This window comes from Nematolebias whitei, chromosome 14 (assembly GCF_014905685.2).
Source record: "Nematolebias whitei isolate Nwh7 chromosome 14, NemWhi1, whole genome shotgun sequence".
Classification (NCBI taxonomy): Eukaryota; Metazoa; Chordata; class Actinopteri; order Cyprinodontiformes; family Rivulidae; genus Nematolebias; species Nematolebias whitei.
The window spans coordinates 15,617,694-15,644,594 of record NC_056511.1 but is presented as its reverse complement, the minus strand read 5'-3'; the positions used below and the strand labels follow the sequence as shown (position 1 = coordinate 15,644,594).

The 26,901-nt window shown below is 40.4% G+C and overlaps 1 protein-coding gene and 1 long non-coding RNA gene across 2 annotated transcripts in view; one reads left to right on the top strand and one right to left on the bottom strand.

The window, feature by feature from the left end:
* Positions 1-3,049: 3,049 nt before the first annotated feature.
* The window catches only part of LOC119420500 (phosphatidylinositol-binding clathrin assembly protein), a 41,402-nt gene continuing 17,550 nt past the window's right edge, over positions 3,050-26,901 (bottom strand). The window contains exons 3-19 of the mRNA XM_037687907.1: positions 24,705-24,780; positions 24,240-24,342; positions 24,040-24,133; positions 23,843-23,954; positions 21,430-21,536; positions 20,087-20,128; positions 18,293-18,378; positions 16,038-16,140; positions 13,419-13,549; positions 13,168-13,265; positions 12,902-13,015; positions 12,748-12,778; positions 12,514-12,655; positions 10,175-10,198; positions 9,923-9,979; positions 7,105-7,224; positions 3,050-5,365 (exon numbers count right to left, since the gene is read on the bottom strand). Of these exons, the coding sequence (XP_037543835.1) occupies positions 5,351-5,365; positions 7,105-7,224; positions 9,923-9,979; positions 10,175-10,198; positions 12,514-12,655; positions 12,748-12,778; positions 12,902-13,015; positions 13,168-13,265; positions 13,419-13,549; positions 16,038-16,140; positions 18,293-18,378; positions 20,087-20,128; positions 21,430-21,536; positions 23,843-23,954; positions 24,040-24,133; positions 24,240-24,342; positions 24,705-24,780 (1,455 nt within the window). The 3' untranslated portion in view covers positions 3,050-5,350. The remainder of the gene's footprint in view (positions 5,366-7,104; positions 7,225-9,922; positions 9,980-10,174; positions 10,199-12,513; positions 12,656-12,747; positions 12,779-12,901; positions 13,016-13,167; positions 13,266-13,418; positions 13,550-16,037; positions 16,141-18,292; positions 18,379-20,086; positions 20,129-21,429; positions 21,537-23,842; positions 23,955-24,039; positions 24,134-24,239; positions 24,343-24,704; positions 24,781-26,901) is intronic.
* Positions 16,120-19,971, top strand: LOC119420501. Its single transcript, XR_005187306.1, has 3 exons — positions 16,120-16,131; positions 18,603-18,774; positions 19,895-19,971. It is a non-coding gene; the product is annotated as an uncharacterized LOC119420501 (long non-coding RNA).

Here is a 26,901-nt window from a genome sequence, read left to right as displayed (position 1 = left end):
AGCGGCATGTCTCTTCCTTTCACCTTATTTTGACACAGCTAGCATTATTGGCCTTCTCTGGATTTAGCTCATGCTTTCATCAGGATGTGTTTTGTTTGGTCAATAGCTTTGTAGGTTAAACACGCTAATGAAACCAGAGCACACGATTCCAGCTGACTCTCAGTAGTTGCGCAGATGTGACTGCATCCCACGTCACTCGACCGTGTTTCACACTGGGCACACGAACTGCTAGCGTTGTCAGGTTCAAATGACACATTGCGAGCCTACATTTCCACACTGTTCCACTTCTCCATGTGAACTGTCAGTTGCATGCCTTGTTGTTGCTGCTGCTCCAGCCACCTTCTTCCTCTTGCTGATTATTGCAGCTAGAGTGGGAGGGAGCCAAACTGAGCCCTTGCCCTGGACGTACGCCGCACGCAGCTGTAGAGTGGGATGGGGAAAACAGCAGCGTTAGGCCTGAAATGCTGTGGACGATGGGGTGTCTCCCCACTAAGGTAAACACTCAGACCACACACTCCTGCCCCTCCCTGAAACATGCGTACACACTAGCACACATTTACAGTACAGGAACACTTAACGCCCATGCCTGTTATTCCTACCTGTCTTCGGGATTTTCATTTGTCAAGATTTCAGATTTCTGGAAATTTATCTCCTGTCCTTTGTTTGGGGAGATCACGTTCTTCCTGCTTTTGGTTTCCCTGCTCACTTTTCTCCAAGCATACTCTGCTCATACATTCCTGCTCCAAGCTTGACAAGTCCAATACAACCCTCTGAGGACATCTGCACCAGCTTCAGTCTAAATCTCCACGCTTTCAGCAAACATGTTCTTAGTTCAACCTGCCAGCTTAGAGTACCAGACAATCACAGCCAGAGGCAGATTTGGGGCGTTCAGGTTGGATGGGTTATTTTAGATTTTGTTAAAGCGATCCTGCGGCCACTTGGGGGTTATGTGCCTTGATGAAGAGCGCACTGGTAGACCCTTGACTTCAGAGTTGAATAACCTGGCACAGGATCCGTTTCTGGTTCAACTTTCAGCTCTCCCCCACAAAGCAAGTTTTTGATGCCACATTCAACCTGTATGAATGACCGTGAACACAAATGCTACAATGTTTTAAATTACGTTTTTGTCCTTTTCTTCTTTGACATGTTTAATTATCAATAAATGAATTTCCATTTAACTCCATGGTTTCCGTGTGAATATTTGAAGGGTTTATATTTTACAGTTTCAAAGGAAAATAGTGGCAGCCACACCAAACTGAGAGCTCAACATTGGATGTTTTTATTCTAATTTCTTAAAAAACAAAAACATAAATTTAAGCCTTTTTGAATAAGGAAAAATTAACAACTCAAACGTAAAGATAAACCAATCGCTGTAATGTAAAAAAAATAAACTCAAGTTGAAGCTATTAGACATTACTCCCTGCAAGAGTTGGTCTAGGATACCACTGAGTTTCATGTCCTCAACAACAATGAACATTTACAGATTGACACTAGAGGACAAGTGTGGCAGGTGAAGTATACACACATGGTATGCCGAGGTAATAAGATGAGTATGTTTATATTCGTTGATAAGACTTCGTATTAAACTTGGACAAAATGCTCCGATCGTGGATTTATGATATGAAGGTTCATCAGGTTCTGAAAACGCAACACAGGTTTCCAGCAGCCAGTTTGAAGCGATGGTGGTGAGTGCAACTCCCCCCCCCCCCCCCCCCTTAAAGATGTATGATTAAAATCTACAATGAAGTACTCTGTGACACTTCAGTTTAACTTTTCTTGTAGTAATTATAACGTGTCCCCCTTTGTTTTCTTAAACTTGGCTTTTTCCCACTAAAGTTCTCAGATTTACTTTGTTTCGCTCTTAAATTAGCAAGTTTGCTCATTGTTGGGTGCATATGGGAATTTCGTCTGTTGAAGACTGCAACATTGGCATTAAACTTTGCTTTTGTATTATCCCAAGCTAAGTGGAGGTAAAGTAAAAGTGTATTTTTGCTACAAAAAGCAGACATTAGCTGACTTGAACCTGATTTTACCCATTTAGCAGACAGCTTTGTACTTCATCACAAAAAAAACCCTCTTCCATTATATTGTTAAGCAAAGTTTGATCTTCCAGCAAACAGAACCTGGTGTTAGAAAACCACTTTGCGCTTCAGAGATGACTGGAAACTGTTAAGTGTTTGGTGGTAAGACAGGACAACAAGGCAAACACTTTAACACACCACACCAAACACATGTTACAGTACTCAGAATGACAACCTCATGATGCTGCTGGCTTCGTATGAAAAAGGAGCAAGCATTCGAACACGTATTGAAAATAGCAACGCTTTAATAAAGAGCGATTTTTACAAGACTAATGTCTAGCTAGTTATGTGGTAGCCGACATTGACATTCATGGTGTTTTACAGAGATGCAGTTAAAGTAACTGAGTTTGAAGTTTGATGGGTTGTAAGTTGCATTGATCCATGCGAGGCGGCCTTCAAACAGTTGGACACTACATTGTAAAACAGCTTCTGATGAATGTCAATGAGCGTTCATGTCAAGAGGGAAGTTAAAAAAAAAAAACTGGAGAAATTTCCGTAACATTTTCCAAACACACCGGTAAGAGTGAGTTCACACCATGATCATGCTGTTACCGGGCACACTAGCCAAGAAAAAGACGACATTTAATCATGCAAAAGAGACAGTTTCTTTGTCTTGAAAATTAACGAACAAAACAAAAGTCCTTGGGAGTTCTGATAGCATCCATCCATAGTGAATAAGAAGAAGCTGCGCTTTGATGATGACTTTGGTGCAAAAAAATGTTCCTGTTCTGAAGAGGACAGACCCTGCCCTGCCCTCTTCCTTGATGAAGACACTCTTGGTATTGACCAGTTGTGATACTTTACCCTTGATTACCCCCCCCCCCCCACCCATTCCACCTCGAGTCAAACACGAACATTGATCCCTGCCCACCCACCCATCCCTGGATGATGACACTTTCAAATTACAACCATTCAAACACAGATATAGCAATAAATTGTCCCATGTACTGTAAGTCATCCAGTGGGGCTGAGATCACTTTACAGAGGGAGAACGTCTAAAAACACAGAAACAGCATTGCCTATATACAAAAGGGACACGGTAACAGTCAGAGGTTGGCCTAGGATGGTACTGAGTTGTGTTGTAGCGCTGAAGAGCTCAGTGAAGAAGCTCTCAGCTGAAGGAGAAAGACAAACCTCTGGAACATGAAGTAATGAAGAGGGAAGCAACAGCTGAACGTTCTGAGGTCAAACCCAGAACGTCTGCTTGCTTGGTGGTGAGTTCTAACAAGTCTGTTGGTCGTAGAGTCTGAGCTGCAGAGAACAATGTTACATTTTAAACAATTTGCAACAAGGATTGAATTAGATTTTTCTCCTGTAATCCCCATCTCATGCAGCTTCCGTTGGCTCTATTGTTCAGCAGGTGATTGATCCTTTAGCCACCTTAAGTTGATGTGTTGTACAGAGTTAGACACTGTCACTAAAACACTCAATGCTAAGTTAGTACACGCTACCGACTTGCTTCGAGACCTCCATCTCTAATCGAGGAACATGACCCTGTTAATCTCTATGCGAAGGCATGTGCACACAAACACATACAGAACATGTACATAGAACGGACACGATCAATAGAAAACGACTTAATCCCTAATCAATTATTGCCCCTTTCGACTGTACATCCCAGCAATGATTTTTAAGGTTTTTGTGCAGCAGAGCATTGTCCCTTCTTTGAAGGTTTGTGCTATATATGTATGTATATCTATCATTGGACTGCGGGTCTGACTTGACATTGGATCTGTTAGAAAATCCACATTAACATTTAATGCCTGATTAAGGCTCCTTGTCTCAGGCTGTCTGAATTGATCTGCATGCTGTCACAGCAGGCATTACCAGGGTCATGGTGGAAAGACATTTCCCTCAGGTGCTTTCTGATGGTCGGGGTGTTCTCTGGACTTCTCTCAATGACCTTTAGCTGTCCCATCCGTACATCGTTAGACTAGATGAACAAACTTTCGATGCTACCAATCTTTTAAAGTCATCCAGGTAAAGGTTGAACGTGCTGTCAGTGCTTGTCCAAATCCAGTTATTCTGAGGTGAAGGAGACTCGGCTAATTTTAGACAAGAAATTGCCTAGTTGTTGATTGGATAGACTAAAAATGACCTAAATATCTACCCACTTCTCTGTCTGGCTCTTAGTGCATTTTTCAGCTCAGTACAGGTGTAACAGAAAGCTATAAAACAACCAGGAAAAAAGTATTTTGTACAGAAACATGATGCGGACACTCAAGTACAACACTACAGCAGAAACAGCTTCTAAACAGGCTACAGATGGTTGAAAAAGAGTTACTGAGGTTTCACAATATTGCACAGCTGCAGAAAGGGAAACTAAAAAGAAAAACACTGTGTACAGCATGTCCCCAAGTAGCAAAGTTAGTGTGAGAGGTGTGTTTACATCCAAATGTGATAGCTGGATCTGGCTCAGTGCTTTCATCAGTTAGTTCCAGTGCAGTAACACATTGGTACCTGGCAACATCATCATCATGACATCAGGTACCAAAATAAAAGACACACACGCACAGTCCACACTCTAAAGAGTTACGTCCATTTACAATCGCACAAGCATTCCCAAAAACATTGTTGTACGCAATTAACAAATAGTCCTCCATAAATAGAAACAAACAGGTTGATGCAGCTTTGCTGAAATGTAGAAAAAGGGGGGCACGCTCACACTCATTCAAACCACTCCTGACATCAAGTAAAGGATGACACAACCAGGACTCTTGTCTCAACAAGATGCTAAAATCACCTACACAGAAACACACCCTTGGCAAAAGTTCACGTTGAATAAAGTGCCAGCAAATGATCCATTTAGAGGAAGATGCGTCTTTCTTGCTTGATTCAGTTGTGGGATGGAGACGTGGGCGAGCTTTTTTATAAAATAAATTATCAGGACAAGGCGGGGTCAGAAAGTAAAAAAGAACTTCCAGGTAGCTGTCAGCCATCGAAGCAACAGCGCAGGTGTCAGTGCCGTTCACCGTGGCAAAACAAAGGATGGGTCGGACTCATTCTGAGCCTCTGGTGCCATAGCTCTGTACTCTTAGGTTGGAGACAGAAATTAGTAGCCACTCGGAGAGATGAGAGAAAATCAGAGGATCAGGTGACATTAAATTGACATCAGCATTTTATCCATCCCCTGTTCCTCTCTCCTCCCTTTGCCTTCTTCCTCCTGCACTGGATTTGGTTCTGGGTTTGCATTGGCTGTCAGCTCTTTCTCCGTTTCTTTCTCTTGCCTCTTCCCCTTCAGCTTTGCTGCTATGGTTACATCATCAGCTCTACATGAAGTGCATCTGGAGAGGACATGGGAGAAATCAAGAGCAATTTAGTCCCAACAAAACGCACCCCATCATCTGTTCAGACATCTTTTTGAGAAACATATTCCCCTGCTGAAATGTCAGGAAAACAGTCCCTGAAAGAAACACATTTTCATGTTTTTATTCATTTGTCAAAATATATGTTTTTTAAACATTCTGATAGTCTTAAAACACTTTCCTATAGGAAACCTATAAACCTGATTAGTCTATTGCTTTAGCAGTTTTAATACTCGAAAAAAGTATTTGAATGATTACATCATGTATTTTGTAACATGCAAATATGATTTGTGAATTTAATTAGTTTTCCAAAAAATTAGATTTCAATGTAAATAAAATCAAAATGCTAATAATAATCCACTTCTTATTTTTTCTCTCACTTGCTCTGGGACGAGGCACACGCGTTCTCTTCCCTCTCCCTGTTCTCCTCCTGCTTTTTTTGCTCTCTGTCTGCGCATTGGAGCTCCTATTTTTACACATCTTCCAAAATGAAAACTACTGTTACGGATCTAACCAACTGGACGTTCGACGCAAATGAAGAAAATCTTTTCAACAAAGCGACAGGGTCTTGAAGAACCCTTATGTCTGCTCGAACGATACATGCAGCTGGATATATCTCTGGGGAAGTGGAATGTGATGTGTGTATCTCTGCTGTCAACAGAGTACGCCGAAATTGCATATAATTGGATTTATGATAACAGGTCTCTTGTTTTTAAATTGGTTCATGGTATTTCAACATACAAAGATGACGGCCACAGCTAATCTGGCCTGGTCAGGCTGCTGCCCATGTGAAGGTTTGGGTCGTGCTTTGAGGACTCAAAATCAGCTGATTTACGAGCTAAATCGTAAGATGGAAGTGATTTGAATCGCAGGCCACCTGCGGCTTTGGGACTCGTCAGCATGAAAAAACCTTGAAGAGGCTCGTAAGCACGGACCAGTAGAATGCACCCTAATCTGGCCATTTTGGATCTTGGAAGTATCAGTAAGACTAAAGGCTGACAAGAAAAATAGTCTGCCTGTAAAAATTAACAATAGTGGCTTATCTGAATCTGACTCCCTGGTTGGCCTCGAAAACAGGCCAACACATCCATTTCTCCTGGGAAATGTGTGAAATAAGGAAAAGCTTTGTCTAGTGCAACCCCCCCCCCCCCCCCCCCCCCCCCCACCCACCCCCCCTCCTCCTCGCCCCCCCCCCCCCCCCCCCCCCCAACTTCTGTGGAGGCTTATCAGAACTGTGCCGACTGACCATCTTATCAGGACAATGGACTGTTAGTGCTTCATGGACCGCCTCGTCATCAAATGCATATGTAACATGTTCATAAATGTGCTTGCTGGCAGAGGTTTTTTTAAATGTCTTAAATCATGTCCTGTTAGGACAAGGTGTGAAGAGATCTTTTTTTGTAATGCCACTATCCTCTCTTTATGGCTTTGTCCTTTTTTCTATCTAAAAAATGTATTCTGTAAAAGATAAGAAGGCCGCGCTCTTAAAGAGCAGCATCTATGTGCACTCTGCCCATCTTTCGGACGACTGTACGGACATATTTTCGTTGTATCTCTGTACAATAACAATAAAGCTGATTCTGATTCTAAGGCATGCACTGAAAAAATGAGGAACGGGGCAATGACACATTTTGGCATTGCTAGGTTTTTTCATATTGTATTTGTCTCACACCAGTAGACTGTTGAAGCTGTACAAAGATATATCTGTGTTGTGATACCTGTGTACCCGGTATGGGTCCAAATGAACTGGTGGGTCTCAGGACAGGCTGGTTGTACATGATAGGCTGCGGGGGAATCATGGGAACACCCCCCATCTGATGACTCATCTGAGGAGGGAGCTAACCACAACAGAGGCAAAGACAAAAATCAGTAAAAGGTGAATGGTAAACAAGTTATTTGGATCAAAATAATTCAGAAATTATCCTTTGAATACTCCTTGAATCACCACCTTATTGTGGTGGAGGAGTTTGTGCGCCTGAATGATCCTAGGAGCTATGTTGTCAGGGGGCCAATGTAATTGCCCCTGGTAGGGTCTCCCAAGGCAGATTGGTTCTAGGTGACAAGCCGGAAAAAGATCTATTCAAAAGACTAATGGACATAAAGGAACAAGGAAGTCAGTGTCTCTTGCCCGGACGTGCGTTACTGGGGCCCCACCCTGGGGGAGGCGCTCATCTGCGCCTGGTGACCGGGTCTCTACCCATGGGGCCCGGTTGGGCTCAACCTGAAGGAACAACGTGGGTTTGCCTTCCTGTGGGCCCACCACCTGCAGGTAGGGTCATACAAGTCGGGTGCAAGATGCAACGGGCAGTGTCTGAAGACAGGGGCCTTGGTGCTCTGACCCTGGCTTAACAAAGCTGGCTCTTGGGACATGGAACATAACCTCTCTGGTGGGGAAGGAGCCTGAGCTTGTGCGTGAAGTTGAGAGGTTCCGAGTGGATATAGTTGGGTTCACCTCGATGCACTGCATGGCCTCCGGAACCAATTTCCTTGAGAGGGTCTGGACTAGGGCATTAACAGAGTACTCGAGTAATCTACACATCGATTGCTAGGACCTCTATCGAGGTTAAAAATGTAATGTCGAGTAACTGTAGTGACGTCATATAATGTGACCACCGTATGACCGTAGGGGGCGGTGTTGCACTGTTGCAGGTCACAGAGTATGGTGTAACACCGGGTCCAATCCACCACCCATCCACTGTTTTAAGTTTCGTTTCTGACGTGCTGCACGTTTCTTCACGTTTGCAGTTTAATAATAATAACTAATAGTTTAGTTTTTCCTGTGACTTATTTGCAGTATGATAAAGGTAGGAGCATAATATACGCTCCCAATGTTTTGTTGGTCATTTTTTTTGTAAATAATTACCTTTTATTTCGGTTTTATTTATTTATTTATTTTTGTATCTTGAGATCTATGACGTCATCAAATACTCGAGTTCTACTCGGGTTTTATTATGTCAATGTCGAGTTTAAAAATTATATACTCGTTCAACCCCTAGTCTGGACTTCCACTCTGGAGTTGCATATGGGGAGAGGCACTGAGCTGGTGTGGGTCTACTTTTAGCCTCCCGACTTGGTGCCTGTGTGTTGGGAGTGTTCCCCGGTGGATGAGAAGGTGGCTTCCCTACGCCTTACAAGGAAGAAATACTGTCGGAACTTCTCAATCCCACCGGCACGTCGTCCATGTGGGAAGCTGAGTCTGAGGACTTCGGGGTTGGTTTGTCCATAACTGTGGCTGAGGTAATTAAAAAGATATGTGGCGGCAGGGATCCAGGTCTGGATGAGATTCACCCTGATTTCCTTAAGGCTCTGGATGTTGTTGGGCTGTCTTGGTTGACACACCTTTGCAACACTGTGTGAACACCCAGGGCAGTGCCACTAAAATTGGCTGACTGGGGTGGTGGTTCCCCTCTTAAAAAACGGGGACCATAGGGTGTGATCCAATTATAGGGGCATCACTCTCCTTAGCCTCCCTGGTAAGGTCTTTTCAGGGGTACTGGAGAAGCGAGTCCGATCGTTGGTTGAACCTCAAATCCAGAGTGAACAATCCGTCCTGGCCGTGGAACGCTGGACCAGCTCTCTACCCTCACTAGGGTCCTCGAGGGGTCATGGGAGTTTGCCCATCCAGTCTACATGTGTTTTGTGGATTTGGAGAAGGCTTTTGACCGTGTTCCTTGAGGTACACTGTGGGGGTGCTCCATGAGTATGGGATTGGGGGCCCGTTGCTACTGGCTGTTCAGTCCCTATACAAGCGGTGCGAGACTTTGGTTCACATTGCAGGTAGTAAGTCGGACCCCTTCAGGGTGAGAGTTGGACTCTGCCAGGACTGCGCATTGTCACAGATTCTGTTCATAACTTTTATGGACAAAATTTCTCGGTGCAGCCAGGGGGCAGAAGGATTCTGGTTTGGTGACCTCAGGATTCCAACTCTGCTCTTTCTGCAGATGATGTGGTCCTGTTAGCGTCATCATGCCATGATCTCCAGCTCTCACTGGAGCGGTTTGCAGCTGACTGTGAAGCGGCTGGAATGAGAATCAGCACCTCCAAATCTGAGGCCATGGTCCTCTGTCGGAAAAGGGTGGATTGCTCTCTTTGGGTTGAGGTTCTGCCTCAAGAGGAGTTCAAGTATCTCAGGGTTTTGTTCACGAGATAGGGTGAGGAGTTCAGTTATTAGGGAGAGATTTGGAGTAAAACCTCTGCTCCTCTACATCAAAAGAAGCCAATTGAGGTGGTTCAGGCATCTGTTAAGGATGCTTCCTGGGCGCCTCCCACTGCAAGTTCTTCAGACATGTCCAAGGAGACCCTGGGGAGACCCAGAACACACTGGAGAGACTATGTCTCTCAGTTGGCCTGGGAACGCCTTGGGGTCCCCCCAGAAGTGCTAGAAGAGGTGGCGGTGGAACAAGAGATCTGGGCTGCCCTGCTCAAGCTGCTGCCCCCACGACCCGACTTCAGAACAAGCAGAAGATAATGGATGAATGGATGGCTCCTTGGAATGGATTTCTGTTTATTTGACAGAATTTTAGGAGGCTTCCTCACCATTCCATACACAGGCACTTGGGGTGTCGTCATAGGAAAAGCCACTGGTGCTGGAGCCTGGACATAAAACATATCCTAAAGTCAGCTTTAAACCTCATCCTTTATTTCTTCAATCTTAACGTCTAACTTCTCCAAAATACACCACATGCAAAAAAAAGGATGTAACGTGTTATTAATAAAGATAACTTGATGAAAGTTGGTAGTGATGCAGCACAACATTCAGAACGTGATTGAAATTTTGATTAAACTTACATATCCAGTATAGATCATCCCATTCTGTGGAAAGACAAGAGTGGGGAAAAAAGTAAAATTGTCTTCCTCAACTTTAAAGCTAAACCTGTTCAGACTCATAAAAAGGGTCACAGAAAATAAACCAGACCTTTATCCATTCATCACGTTAAAACCTACTCTGTGCAACTTACTATTATGTCATTGTTACTATACAATACAATACTATACAATACAATACAATACAATACAATACAATACTATACTATACTATACTATACTATACTATACTATACTATACTATTCTATACTATACTATACTATACTATACTATACTATACTATACTATACCTACTCTATGCCATTGGTTTTCTGAACCTTTTCCTAATAAAATGTGCAGTTCAAGTTAAGAGGCTATTCAGTCAAAGATTATGAAGATTAGACTAGACTGAATAGAGGAGACATGGAGATTATTGGAGTGAAGCACAAAGAGCAGAGATAAAAATAGAGAATGACAGTTTTAGGCTTCATCAGAAAGGCACTTGGGCTGCAGAGAACGTGATAAGTAAAGGTGGTACAAAGCACTCCAGGATGTAGATGAATAAGTCTTCAGTGTGCAAATTAGCATTAATTATTGGATTTGGTCAAAGATTATCAGTGCAGTAAGATGAAATCCACTGTCCAAAAGCGCAATATTCTCAATATCTGAAATTCTATTTAAGATGTAACATATTGAGTCACAATAATATCTGATCCTTGCGTTAACTTCAACCTCAACAATAAAAAAAAAAACATTTTTATTTTACAAAAAGCATAGCAAAATGCAGAAGGGCTGATTCATCATGATTTACATGCACATAAAGCCGGGGTTTGGGTTTCATTAATAATAATACATCAGCCATCAAATGCACTGGAAGCCTGCTGAGATCCAGGAGTATACACCCATCCAGACCACATGCAACACTTTGATTTTCTCATAAACGTAGTTCAGTTTCACCTTTTTTTTTTCTTTGCTGTAAAGTATAGATTTGTATTAAGGGCATAGAAAGCTAATGAGAGAGTTCTAAAGAGCAAAACCATTAATGGTCTAAAGATGATGGCTCCAAACATTAGCAGTTTACTAAGCAGAAAACTATCAGGTACATCTATGGGCAGATCAGTGTTGCACAGGTACACTTCCTGAAAGAGGAGTACCTTTCACAGCAGGGGCGTCTTTTTTCAGTATAACACTGGCACAGCATAATGGAAGTTGATTAGAATTTTACTAGGAATGTGCAATATATGCGGTACACGGTAGAAACGATGGACATTTAGCCTATGATAGAGATCTATATTCTACCAGCTAACCACAGTAATGCTGTGTCTGATGTAAAATCAAAGTTGTCAGATTTAACCGGTACGTTTTTTTTTAGTTGAAAACTGCGTAAATGGTGTTGAAGTCTTTTCTTCGAGAGCTAAGTAGCGAAACTACAAGCTAACTACGGCCGGCTTGCCGTACTGTTGCCGTAATAGAACGCATGCGCAAAACGCTGTGTTCCATCAAAAGTTAAAGTAAGCGGTCAGCTTTAGAGAGTGCATTTGTGCTAAAAAAAAAGGGGGGGGGGGTGGTAAATCTGATTTGTTTACAAGTCATTATGTTGTCAGAAGCTACAATTACTACTTTTAAATCTCTGAGACATGGATATGATTTTTCAAATATTAATTAAATCCAACAAATATTACCCTTTATGAAACATTTTTGTCTAACCAAGTGTCAAGTTGAAATGCGAGAATGTCTGGTTCCAGAAAAACAAAGGTGGCAGGAGTCTGATGCCAAAATCGAGACCTGACCGTGTCGTGGTAGCATTCACTTCTCGTAAACTATCCAAGATGAACAACAAGGCAGTTATAAACATTTTTGGGATATGCACCATATGATCTTTTTTTTTTTTTACTTCTAAGCTCTTAATTAAAGATGCTCTAAGACCGTGGTTCTCAACCCTGGTCCTTGAGGAACACCATCCTGCATGTTTCAGTTGTTTCCTGCTTTAACATGCCTGATTCAGTGATTTAATGACTTCCTCAAGTTCTGCAGAAGCCTGTTAATTACCCATTCATTCAAATCAGGTGTGTCAAAGCAGGGGAACAAGTAAACATGCAGGATGGTTTTCCTCAAGGACCAGGGTTGGGAACCACTGCAAAAATGCCGGACCAACATGGAGTGAGCTTGGTTCCAATGAACCAAACTGACCCTCCAGCACTCTTTGGTTTGTCAGGCACAGTCAGTGAGGTGGAGCTTCATCGTATTGCTACAGTGCCCCATGGACTAGATGACAAGCACTGGTCCTCCTGTCAGAAGGTGGTTGATGAAGCTTTTCATTTACCATCTGAGGGACGGGCATTGGTGCAGGTGCCATGGGATGGGTTGTGTGAGCCCAGTTGGTGTTGGTACACATTGTTTTTGACTGCCAACCGCTTCCTCCTGTTGGCTTCTTCTCTACCAGGTGGCTCCACTGGAGCTCTGGCCTAACATGCACAAACACACACACATATTACAGGTGTTAAAAATGTTAAAATGAAAACAGGCTGACATGGTTTTCTGAGACAAATTTACTCACTTTTTAGCTGGCATACCCCCAAACTGCAGGTCTGAGAAAATAAATGAAAAATGAAGACAACATCCGTGGATAGGAAACAACATAGCAAGCCAACAAAACAGGTCAGATAGAAGGGATGACTAATTATTTGGAGAGCAACATGCAGTATACTCACTGCCAACCAGATTAGCTAATGAAGAGTCCAAATCATTGGGCAGCATTTTCCCAGAGTGCAAAGGAGCTCCTGGACTGTGAATCTGAGTAGGTGGAGATGGCTTTAGCAGGTCACCTGACATCAAAGGGTAACCATGGAAACATGAAAGGAGAGAAGAGGGAAAATGAGTCAAGAATATGAAGCGACTGCCCATCAGCACATCCAGTTTAGTGTGTGCCTGCCTGTAAGCAAGTGGCATGCTTTGTATACTGTGCTTGCCATCCTACCTCCCCAGGCATTGTTATTGTTGTGCACAGTGTGTGTGGTCTGGATGGGGGTGAAGTTTGGCTGCAGGGTAAACAGCTCACTGGTCAGGTTTGGCACACTAGAGTAGAAAAAAAGTAAGGAGTTGTAGGTCACATCTTTATTTCTGTTTATGACGGTAGCCAGTGAGAGCTTTTTTCAGTAAAGTATTCAGGTAGTGGATAAAATGACAGCATGCTGGGAGCTTTGTTTGGTGTTCACATGTTGGACTCACTAGTTGTTGATGGGTACGCTCTGTAGGTTGGAGAAGAGATCTGTGGCCCCTACGCTGCTGTTGGCACTGCCCACTGAGTGGGTGCTGGGAGAGACGGTGGGTGTATGAATGTCAATCACTTTGTGGTCCTCCTACACAGAAAGCACCAACAGAAGATACATTGTTTGTTTCAGCTCATAAAAAAGTGAATTTTCAGTACTCTTAAAACAAATGGATGTCTTGAATGTTTCAAAGAATGACTGCTGTAAAGGTCGTGTAGTATTTTAAGCTTTGAGGTCATTTCTTTTCACTACGGGCCAGCAGCCGGAGACAGGCCGTCTGTTTTGTTGTGCATTAATGCACAATAGAGTTGCATTCAGGCCTCAAAAAATCCAGCCTGAACCCAAATTATTTTTTCCAAACCCGACCTGAAACCGACAGATTAACTGTAATTACAGGCCTGAACCCCCCCCCCCCCTTTATTAAGCTTTTACTGCTTTTGTAAGCAAATCGGTTTGACATATTTTAAAAATGTATTTCAAAGAAAAGAAGATACGTATAAGGTTTCTTGTTTCATCAAATGGATATTAACAAACAAAACAAAAAGCCTAAAACAATCAACTCTAAAGAAAGGCTATTATACAGATGAACAAAAATATTTTTAAAGCACAATTATTTGAAAAATATAGAACAAGGATATTTTAATTTAACGAGCTGCTCGCTTTGGCTTTTCTCCAGATGCTGCTACTTCTTTCACGGCAGATGACAGCAGGTGCAGAGACGCACGCGGCCGGTGATCAGCTGATCCATCTGAGCTTAACTGGACGTTTTTTTTTTTACCTCTTTAAACCGGCCAGTTGGACCTGCCTCCTCCTCAACAAGCAGATTAACACAATTTTATATTGTGCATTCTTATTTCATTTTCTTTGTGCTATGATTTGTAAAACTGCACCACGGAAGCTTGAGCCCATGTGCACAATTATTGCGCAATGTGCCAGCGATCTCTTCACAGTTTGATTAACTGCTGCACTCTTCTTTCTTTCTTCATCCTCTCAACATATAAACTTACTGCCTCCTCCTCTACAAGTAGATTAACAATTTTATATAGTGCATTCTTATTTAGTTTTATTTGTGCTAGTGTTGTGTTCAAGACCACCTAACCCGAGACCAAATCAAGACCAAGACTTTTAGAGTCCGAGACCAAGACCTCAAATAAAATAAATAAAATATAAAATTTTATTATAATTTTTTTAATATAGAAGTTACATACTGCAACTTTAAGTTTGCTTTTGAATGAATATATCAGCATTTACAAATTTTCTAAGCTACATAACAAAGAAATCAGACATTCAGTGGCCTAACTTCATGTGATTCAAAAATAAAATTACACAACTGTTAAATTAGAAGCAGTTTCATCGCATGCGAAGCCTTAAAAAAACTGAAGTGGCAAAACACTCTTAATAAGTCCAAACTCAAGACCAAGGATAACCATATTGTTGCATTAGTATATTCTTTGTGATTTAAATAGGTGAATTTTATAACTGATGTTTTGGCAGACATCTTCTCCAGCGCCCAGACAATCACTTCTCATTTTCTTGGACTGCCAGTGTTGCCAGATAGAGTCGAGGTTTTTCAGCCCAAAAATTTGTTAAAAACCGCCATATCAGACAAAAATCTGCCCGATCAATATTTTGTTACAGTATATTTACTGTTTGAACATGAACATACATCAGTACAATCCAAGGTAATTTAACAATATGTGGCAAAATGCAACAATCCAACAAAAATCTTCCCAGAGTTCCCAGCAAAATCATAATGAAAATTGCCCAATTGCCAGTAAACTGCCCAATCTGGCCACATTGGGAGTGATGCGTGCGAGTGAAAAGGGGTGGGCGTGACAGCGGTAACAAAATATGTATTTAGCAATGAGTCACGTTATCTCTCGGATTTGAACCAGTATGGTTTGCATCCAATAAAAGCAAAGATGTTAACAAATAAACTGGACAATATTCTGGTAATGATATTTCCACAGTTGTGGTTTTGACTGGTCTTGAAATAAAATCCAGAGTCCTCAATGTCCGAGACCGAGACAAGGCCAAGACCGAATGGGGTCAAGTCCGAGATCATCAAAAAGTGGTCTTGAGACCAGTCTTAAGACCAAGACCGGTCTTCTAATTTGTGCCGTATGATTCATAAAACCGCATCAAAGCCCGAGACCGGCCCATGCATCATGCACATTATTATGGCCCGACCCGGCCCGAATTCAGGCCGGGCTCGGGTTAGAAATTACAGCTTTAATGCACAAGCCTGTACAAAAAACACATGGCACTTATGACATGGATGTTTTTCCCACAGTTCACACATTTGAGTGTTTTCTTACAATTAAAGATCTAGTACTCCTTGAAGAAATGTACATGGCAAAGATCATCTGATTTTGAAAAATGTCAGTTTTAGCCTTGTTGGTGAAAATAATGTACTCAATCATGTGACATTACAAGATCTAACACAAACAGTGCTCTGAGAATATGTTGGGGATGGCTCCCAGCTACTACCACACCAAATCTTAGCTCAGTATCTGTAAAACTGACTGTGGTATAGATATTTTTGTACACATGTAAGTTTTAAAAGTAAACTATATGCCTTGTGTTGCTGCAGCCGGTTGTCCTCTGTCTTGTCATCCATACGGCTGAGAGAGATCCCTGCACTGGAGAGAGACGACACAGCACTGGACAAGGTACTGGATCTGGGAGTGAAACAGAGACATGTGTTTCTACTAAACTTCTACTAAACTTAGCATTTAGAGCAACTCCATTAATTTCTTCAAACTGTTGCTGCCCCATTTTTTTTAACTAAATTACACCAAATGCTATTTTGTAATAATTTTTTAAGGCTACATTTGACAAAGTCAAAGTTATCAAGTAAAATTAAAGCGCTGAAAGTGTTTTTTTTTTTTTTTTTCATCATTGAGAAGATGCATAAACTGAAGTTCCTGAAATGAATCATGATTTTTCATCTGATGACTTCATCCACTTAATGACATCTGAGATATTCATGAATGAAGTGCTGCTACCCACCTCTAAACATGTTAAGCCAGTAACATTTGTAATAATATTAGATATTAAAAGACAGATTAGGGGCCGGCCGATAGAGCAGGTCAATACATTTGCCAGAGTGGGAAAACTGGCGTCAGCAAATATTTCACTGCATCAGCTGCTGATTATTTCCAAAGACCAGTGAACAACTGATGAGCCTTATACATATCAGCCATTATCGGCCACATTTGGCATGTCATTCACAACCCTTTAGATTTGTCGTGGTTGTTTTGAAGCCATAAGACATGGTTGCTGTTGTTATTCAGCACCAGGTCATGTGTTTTTCTGCTCCGTCTGTTTTAGTCTACAACTGGTAATCGCTCATTGGAAATCAAAATGAACTTTTTGCACAATTTCTGGCAGATTTGGGTCTATTGAAATAACTTATCCATGGTTTAAATCAAAGCCACACAATAGACCGCATTATCTTTTTCTACAAATATGATTAGTGTTCAGACTTTGGCAGAGCCTTGATTTTTAATTAAGATGAGTATAAGAACTAAGTTTATAACTGTTTATGACAATGTCCTCTTCAAAAGTGACAACATTCTCTACTAAAACATTAAGTTGCTACACTTTCCCCACCAATCACTTTGGTTTTACATCTAAACTACTCTCTTATGGACCTTTTTACGAATACTAATACACATGCTCTAAGTCAGTACTGTGCGATACATGGTGATCTAGATATATTCATGCCTACGTCCGTTGTTTTTCACATAAACCTAGTCTAAACAGAGTTCATATCTTTCATTTAGTGTTCCTATGTTTCAGCTGTGTCCTGCAGTCATTCTGTAAAACCAATAAAAATAGCAATAAAACTGATTTATAAATTTGATGTAGCTATGAATGTATTTGAGCATGTGGTACCCGAGTCTCAGCATGCACATTAGTAACTAAAAAGGCTCATGATCAGCATGCCAGTGGTTCTCCTACAATAATTTCAAATTTAAATATACATAAAGTTTTTGTTAATAGTTAATCGTGTCCTATTAATGTCCAATAATGGACAAAATTCAGTTCATCTAAATGTTACTACCTGTACAATAACCTGTCACACAACATGCAGTATACGTTATGTGCATTATATATTGTGCATTTAAGCAATATTACTACCTGTGAAATACTTATTTATACTAATTAATCCTTCTTGCACCATTCTATTCTACCATGTTGTTTACTATTTTTCTTTTGGACCTTGTAAATATTATATTTCTTTTCACTTTAGGTACTTTATTTTGTACTTTTCTTGCACGCTTTAGTATTTCTTGTTTTTTTAGCGAGTAGAAAACGGTTCTTCTCATCCTGAACATTTCATTGCATTGTTGACCTTGTGTTAACCGGCATATGACAAATAAACAACTTAACTAATGGTCACTGTTATTTGGTAAAAACTAAAAAGCTTTCAAACTAGTTTACAACCGAATGGTGAGGTCAAATGACTTCTTTAGTACTTCTTTCTGTAACTGTACTGAGTTCAGTATCAAACTTTTTTTTTTTAAATGAATATTTCTTGTAGAGGCAGAAATAAATTATTTACAAGAACTTAAAAAAACAATGTTCTTCAGAAACATTCGGAGCCTAGCACAGTTTAAATTCACATAAACATGTTACATTAGAAGAATGGTTAACATTAACGTAATCGTTTTTAGCTGCATATCAACACTGGATATTTTAGCACTGCAGTAAAATTCAATTGGGAATTTCCCAGTTGTTAATGGGGGGGAAAAGCACTGGTAAACATTTTAAGTCATTTGAAGCTGCTGGTGCAGCTGATCCAAGTAGTTTCACATTTGGTCATACCTGCTGGCAGCAGACAGGTCCTTGAGCTTTCTGCCCTCCAGAGAAGCTAGATGCTGCTCCAGAGCCTCCAGGAGGGTGTTGGGAGCCTGAAAGGGGTAAGGAGGGGGGGAGGGGGGGGGGTTGGTATGAAAGTATTAAAAGTACAGCCAAGTAGGAAAAAGTGGGACTAAAAACTTTTTCACCTTTTCTCTTCACGTCTCATTTGATCTCTCACACACACAAAAAGCAGCTAACTTAAGACATCACCCTCAAATTGACTCTCTACTCTACAGCAGCTCATTTGTTCTGCTTTTGCATTTGGTTTCATCAGGTTTGGTTGACCAGCATGCACGCGTTGGCCTTGGATCATGCAAGCGAGTCCACAGCATGACTGACAGACCAGGACAAAGCACAGCGTCGTCGCTTAAGGGCTCCAAAGTAGAAACGACAACAAATGCCATCTAATGAGCCCATGCAAAGGCCAGCAGTCCACAGATGCTCTCGTAAGCACACACACACTTACACACGAAAAGAAAAATTGCCATCCAAAAGAGTTAACTCATGGATTCCTCTTTAACTAATAAAACCAGCGGACATGTTATTGATTAGTTATGGAGATTTTATACCAATCAGTTTAAAAATATAAACACCTGAGCTAAGCATCTGACTTGAAACCAAAAAAGTTAACTCAGTCAAACGTAAAAATCTGATTAAAACCAGGTATGCACATTGAGCTGTTGGCCAGCTTTCATCATTGGAAAAACAAAATGGATGAATGAGTTGGTTTGGACCACATGTGATACCACGGTTCTCATCCAGAGTTTTACGTTTCAGCATCAGCACAGTCCAAAACACAACAGGCAAAGAAAAGTTGTCTCATATACTTATTTTAAGGGGGAAAGAGAGTAAAATGCGAAATCTGCATATCCTTCTCCAGAGACATCTAGAATATGCTAAAAGTTTAAAAATAAAACAGACATATCTACAGCCCAGTAAAGGCACGGGTCGCCATGTTGAATAAGGGCATATAAGGTTTTCATAAGTACTACAAATGTTGCATTTTTTTAGTCAACCCTTCTCAGTTTCTTACGTGAATTTTTTATATATTATAAATAACCAATTATGCATTCACTGAAAAGGATAAGTCACATTAAATGCCTAAAGATGCAGCACTTATGATGGCATTATGTACACCTATCCAAGTCATAATTGCAGAAACCTATTTAATAAAAACCATTCGCTGCTCTCCCCACAGCTAATGAAAAGGGACTTTTTGAGAAAAAAATGTTTTTATACTGAGGGAAACACCTATTTCATAAAGTCGAGCAGTCTTGTTATGTTTCTTATGATGAGCCTTTGAGTAAACAGTTTGTTTACACTGAGAAAAATGCCAGAAAGGCTGTCGGAAAAAGTCAAACAAATGCTAAAATTAATAACTAAATTAAAGTTTTGTTACCCAGCTGCTTGAATTATTCTTTAAAATTCTTACCTTTGAGTAAAATTTGTTCTGCAGTGATTCAAATAAGAAAAAAGATGATAATTGTGTGAAAGATACGCTGCTTCAGAGCTATTTGCAGGTCTTCATTTATGATTTCCTCTCTAATCTAGACTCTGTTCCAACAGAAAAAAGAGGCAAAGCAAGGGGAGATAAGGAGAGTGAAGAAGAGAGGAAGAAGACGGGGCAGCTGCAGTGTGGGCAGGTCTGTAGGGTGAGTAGGGAACGGGAGCGTTAAGAATGAAGCATTATGGGAACTAACTTAACGGGTTTCTAAACTGGTTGACTAGTTGATTGACTGAGATGAGATGTGGACTGACCTGTGTGAGATCGGGGCTGTCGCCCTGATCTATCCCAACTCGCTGTGTCACAAAAAAAGGGAAGGATAGGGAAGGGAGGAGGGAGGCAAAATGAAAATAAACCAAATGTCGTAATAAAACAAGAAATAAACCAAAACAGACTACAGTTGGGGGGAAAAGGGAGGAGGCAAGTGAAGGAGGAGGAGGAGGAGGGAGAAAGAAGAATCAAACCCAAGCGTTCATTACTTCATGCAGTGGCTGGAAAAGGAAAACAAACAAAAGACAACAGAGGAGGAGGGCACATGCACACACACTCACACACACACATACAAACAGCTATATATACAGAGTATATGAACACACACACACACAGAAATCTGGAGACTGGTTGGAAATGAATGCTGAGCGCATCGACTGACTGAACAGGCAGGGCAGAGAGGGAGGACAACAGGTCACATGACTGCGAGGAGGAACAACATCCAAAAGGAAGACACTCAACTAATGTTGACTTCGAACAGAAGGAGAGGGGAGGGGGACACAGATGACACACAAAACAAACACATTTTGTTAGACAGGTAAAATGAATGGGTCCTTAAAGTCAACGTTAGTCTGTTTTCTCTCTTCGTTTTTTTTTTTGGATCAAGCGGCTGCACCCCAAACCTTCTTCCAAATGGGAACGAAACCAAGCAGTGAGAAAGCCTTTGAAGATGGCGCATGGGGAAAAAGGCTACGCAATCTAAAGAGGATAAAACTATTTTTATTCACTTTGAAGCCTAGCAAGAGCTCCACTTGATAACAGCCATTATGCACATAAAATACATCTTTTTTTATGAAAAGGGGAGAAATGAAAGAGGTAGAACAGGGGACAGAGATAGTGATAGAGAAGAGCTTGCTTGGGCATGCAGTGCAGGCATGTGAACAGGCAGCACGCGAGGGGTCCCTCAGCTGGAAGCTGTACACGAGTGGCTCTCTGACAGACTAAAACTCAACCATTAATGACTGTCTTGGAGTAACCCAATCCCCAGTTCAGGGCAAGAGAGGGTCAGAAACGGGAGAATATCTAGATGCAGAAAGAGATTTAAGGATTAAATAGAAGAAGCCCTTGGTCACTGATCTGCGGTCAGCTTGGGTTGTAAAATATTGACCGTAAATCAGAACCGCAGGGTGACAGAAGTCTGCAGCCAATCTCAGCAGGATGAGGTGGCTTTTAGCTGCGCATTAATTTATTCTGGGTGACACAAGAAAATGAAACGAGTGTACTACTGAAGAGATTTATACAAAACCAAACAAGGAGGCTGCTGAGATTCACTGCAGATTATTTTGTTGTGCCCACAGGAGGACTGAGCAGGACAAACAAACAATACCTCTGCCACTTTCAGAAACTCGGACAGTTTTGTCATCCTGTTGAGGAAGTTCTTGTAGATCTCCAGTGCTTCTTTGCACTGATTCTTCTTCATGTCAAAGTATTTCTCTGTGCAGCAAAAAAAAGAAGAAGAAGAAGAAAAAAAAAATCACTACAAATTTATATACAGAGGCAAATAAACCTGTTGGTACACAAGATTTAAAAAACAGAACTAATGCCACTATCCAAAAAGCTCTGGTTCATCAGAAACTTTGGGGCTTATCAACATGCATTTAGGTAAATTCCAGTCCGACTTTCTGTCGTTTTTTTTCCCTCCCAGTAGTGGAACATCTTGGGTCTTTATCCATGGAGCCTTTTATGATTGAAAATTTGACAAATAGTACAATAAAAAAAATGACACACTTTGACCTTAAATGTGTGCATGAACAGTTTTGAATGGTTTCTTTGACAATGTATCTACACTACCATCTGAACAACATGGGGTTGCATGTTCTCTTGCGTCCATAACTTGGGAGGTTGGATACAGTTCCATTAACTTTACACTTTTTAATAATATTGGCAGCTGTGGTCAGAGGAGCATAACGCTGCGTTGAGATGGTCTTGTAGCTAGGCTTGTCACGATAAACAATAAATCAATTAATCGCATGATGAATAAAAATTATCAACCTCATTTTCATTTATCGGCTTTATCGTTTCTTCGTGTCTCTCTCTTTCTACTGAAGACACTGGATGACAAAAAGCACAACTCTGGTGCTCTTCACTGACCTCTCCCTTTCTCTGTTCTCTTTAAAATCCATTTTAACGATCCAAAATCACGTTTTTGGATCATTAAAAGCAGCTAAGCTGAGAAGCTAAGCTACGAGCTACGCTAACAGGCCAACCTCAGGAAAAAACCTCCGTATTGTCTAGGGCATTAACAGAGTACTCACGTAATCTACACATCGATTGCTAGGACCTCTATCGAGGTTAAAAATGTAACGTTGAATATCCGTAGTGACGTCATATAATGTGACCACCGTATGACCGTAGAGGGCGGTGTTGCACTGTTGCAGGTCACAGAGTATGGTGTAACACCGGGTCCAATCCACTGTTTTAAGTTTCGTTTTTGACGTGCTGCATGTTTCTTCATGTTTGCAGTTTAATAATAATAACTAATAGTTTAGTTTTTCCTGTGACTTATTTGCAGTATGATAAATGGTAGGAGCATAATATACGCTTCCAATGTTTTGTTGGTCTTTTTTTTTTTTGTGTAAATAATTATCCTTTTTTGCGGTTTTATTTATTTATTTATTTTTGTATCTTGAGATCTATGACGTCATCAAGTACTCGAGTTCTACTCGGGTTTTATTATGTTAATGTCGAGTTTAAAAATTATATATTCGTTCAACCCCTAGTCTTGTCAAAGCTCCAAGATTCACGGTTGAAACCCGTGCCTTCATCTAAAAAGTTGTTTTTCTCTGCAAAAAGAAGCTGAGAACTTGTTTACTGATTTTTTTATTAAAGGCTTTGTGTGAAAAATGCTAAAGAGCTCAAACCACACCGAATGTCCGCCATTTTGAGAACCGAAAAAAGGAAAGAGAGACAACCCATGTCACATCAAGGGGCCTCCCTCCCATTTTTCTTAGAGACGATGCTTGCTCCTTCACTATCCATCCTTCAGTCTTGTACTGCCATCCAGTGGTCAAAAAAGACAATGCACACAAAAATTAACCAACATTTCTTCTTAAATTTGACAATAATTACTAAATATTGTCAAATTTCAAACAATATTATCGTTTATCGCAATTAATCGCCCAGCAACATTTGTTATCGTGACAGGCCTACTTGTAGCTTTTACCTTTAACGTGGATATCTGTCATCTTCTGTGAGGTTCAGTGATGCTCAGTGTGGTGCACACAAGCTACCCAGTGGCATGTTTGCTCCCTTTAAATAGGCTGAAGGACTGATGAAAAGCCAAAAGGCAACTGTGACACTAAATAAGGTCAAACACTTACTATTACTATAGACCATAGTAATTAGAATTGTTTAAATTAAAAAATAATTGTTTCTTTTCACAGTTTTCTGTTCATTTTTTCCCACACTACAGACAAGTAGATATTCATTAGATAATTACTTTTAACTGAATCATTTTTCACAAAAAACAAAGCACTGTTTTAATGAGCTGTGGGGTACCAACAATATTATCTGTTTGTGGACACTGGATGTATTTAAATGTCTTTAAAACCTGACTATTCTCTTACAATTTACAGAGGTGTATTCAAATCAGAAATCATTCTGAGAAGAATTACAAGAAAATATTAACTTTTAAAGCTGACCATTGTTTGACCAATGACCAAGGACTGACTTGAGTTGAAGTATAGGGATCCAAACGTTAGAGGAAAATCACCACATAAACAGTGGATCAAATCATTTACCCAACATGTTGATGACGCCTTCATTGTAAGCAGCAAACAACCGTATGGAGTCTTTAAACAGCAGCATAAAAGCCGTGTTGATCACCCCGTTGGTCAGCTCGTTGGAGTTCGGCTGCAGGAACAAGGAAGGAACGAGAGATTGGATCAGAACATCGTAGGATTTTGCTACAGAGTTTCAAACCGACGAGGTTGTGTACCTGAAAATCAAGCAGCGCATCGAGCTGGTTCTGAATGATGGGCAGAGTTTTGATCAGCTTCTCTGTGTTCATGGTTCGCATCACACCGTCTGCCCTAAAACAAACAAGAGCACATACAACAAACTCTAAAAAAGTGTTGAGGAAAAATGAATCTCTGCTTGTTGAGAAAGGCATTATTTTGCACGACATCAAAGTGTTACCCTCGCTTCATCTTGGTGAAGTCCACTGCTGCTAGTCTATAGGACATGGCTTTTTCATTCAGGTATCGGCTGTAGCGTCTGATGAAGGTTGACATGTTATATCCTGGGGGGTGCAAAGAGGGGGAGTTGCTGTTAGGAGACCAATCACCTTGGCATTTTATCCAAACTATAATTTTTTTTATGGTTTTATAAAAAAACTGCCTTTCCTAATGTGTCAAGCCAGCTCTCGCATAGTTTCATTTGTATTTTTCTGCTTTTAACTTAGCATTGTTTCAATTTTCTGCAACAATCAGCAGCTTATTTTAGTGAACAAAGAGCACCTTTTCAATCCCAAACCTTTTGAAACGGGCTCTGAATACTTCCTTATTGATGGTATTATAGAGCCAAGGAGAGGCCGACAGAAAGTCATTTTGTTAGACGTACAGCCGTGCTGAGTCTACAAACAGTCAAATAGCATTAAATCACCTTGTAGTGCAGCCTTATCTAGAAAGTTGTTGAGGTTGAAAAGCGTGTTTCTGGAGGCGAGGTACTGCATCAATCTCTGATAGGAAAAGAGGAGAAAGAAAAAAGGACAAAGTTAGCAATTTATCTTTTCCTTCCTGCTCGACAACATTAAAGTTATGTCCTCTTTACGTCACAAAGGAAATGTGTTTTTTGGATAAAATATCTGGACGTTTGTAGACAAGTCACAGCTTTATAAGCGTTTCAATAGGGATTTGTTTTATACTGATATTTTACACAATTTAGTAAATGTATAATATGGACACTTCTCGGTCATTATGGACAACATTAATGATCAACTAACTAAATAAGTTCCCATTAAGAGATATATAAAATGAAACTTTTCTTTGTCACTTCTAATGTTAGATCACCAGGGAGGCAGATCTGAGCTCTTTTCACTTGAAAACACTGAACCAACACATTTCTGCAGTTTCTAGAACATGGCATGGTTTTATTTATATATATATATATATATATATATATATATATATATATATATATATATATATATATATATATATATATATATATATACAAATGTATGTCCTTTTGTACATAAAATGGTGTAATGTGGGTTGTGTAGGTGGAATTATCCTCTGAACTAAAGCTGCCTTGCACCTCATTAACAGTTTCATGGCTTGACTTTCTGTGTCAAAGACTAATAAATGAGCTGCTATTAAAAATCATGGAGGGAATGAAGCTTTCACTGCCTTTATTTGTTACTTCTGCAACCTTTTTAATGCCTCACCTACAATTTTTATGTTATCACAGCACATTTTTTAGTTTGAATTTTGTTAAAATGTTTTTAAAATCCAGCAGCTGTACTTGTGCTCTTGCCATAGCTTCTGAGCTGCTGACAGATTTTTAAAACAGTTTTCTGCAGCATTCCTTTCTTTTTAATTGGGGGATGCAGTGATATTCAGACAGTTTCTTGAAACGTAACTTGAAAGCGTCTTTGTGTTTTGAGTGTAATCATCCCTTCAGTAAAGTCTGCAGTATGCTCCCCTTTATTTATTTATTTTCAAATCTGAGCTGCTCATCATTTAACATATTTGATGTTTCACTCGTTGATCTTGTAGGGCGAGCAGCGGAGCGAGGTGATTTGTCACACTGGCCATTGAAATGTCAGTGGGATACTTCATCAGCTCGTGTTGGACACGTGGAAGGCACGGCTTCAAAGAATCCCACTGTGAGAGGGTTGGAGAGATACTACTGCTACCTGGAGAGCAATATGTCAGACTTCTTTAGAGAGGTCAATAACTCCAGCTCACTGCCTGGAAAAAACATTCAGTGTATGTCTTTAATGTCTCTGTGCATAAACTGTCAATTTATACAGCTAATGTATTTTTTGTTTAATATTTTCTGTCCTTTCGTTAAACAGATACTTTAACTAACACATAAAAATAATGCATAGAAAAGTAATATTTACTTGCTTGTTTTATAAACTCATCATATACGGTATATATATCTATATTTGGGGCACCTAATTTGCTATTTAAGCTCAGTACTTCATTTGCTTTTCAGATTTTACATTTATCAAAAATGCTCTGAAGATTTTACTTTTATTATAGAGCAACAATTCAGATATTTTGAAGTAGAGTTCTGTGTAAAGGTTATGAGCAATTAATATCTTACCTGTTGTACAAACCGGATTCCAAAACAGTTGGGACACTAAACAAATTGTGAATAAAAACTGAATGCAATGACGTGGAAGTGCCAACATCTAATATTTTATTCAGAATAGAACACAAATCACAGATCCAAAGTTTAAACTGAGAGAATGTATCATTTTAAGGGAAAAATCTGGTGTTTCCTAATTTCATGGCATCAACAAATCCCAAAAAATTTGGGACAAGTCCGTTTTTACCACTGTGTGGCATCCCCCCTTCTGCTCAAGAAGTTTCTCAAGTTTAGAAATAGGAACGCTCTCCCATTCATGTCTAGTACAGGCCTCTAACTGTTCAATCGTCTTGGGCCTTCTTTGTCGCACCTTCCTCTTTACGATGTGCCAAATGTTCTCTATAGGTGAAAGATCTGGACTGCAGCCTGGCCATTTCAGTACCTGGATCCTTCTCCTACGTAGCCATGATGTTGTGATTGCTGCAGAATGTGGTCTGGCATTATCGTGTTGAAAAATGCAGGGTCTTCCCTGAAAGAGATG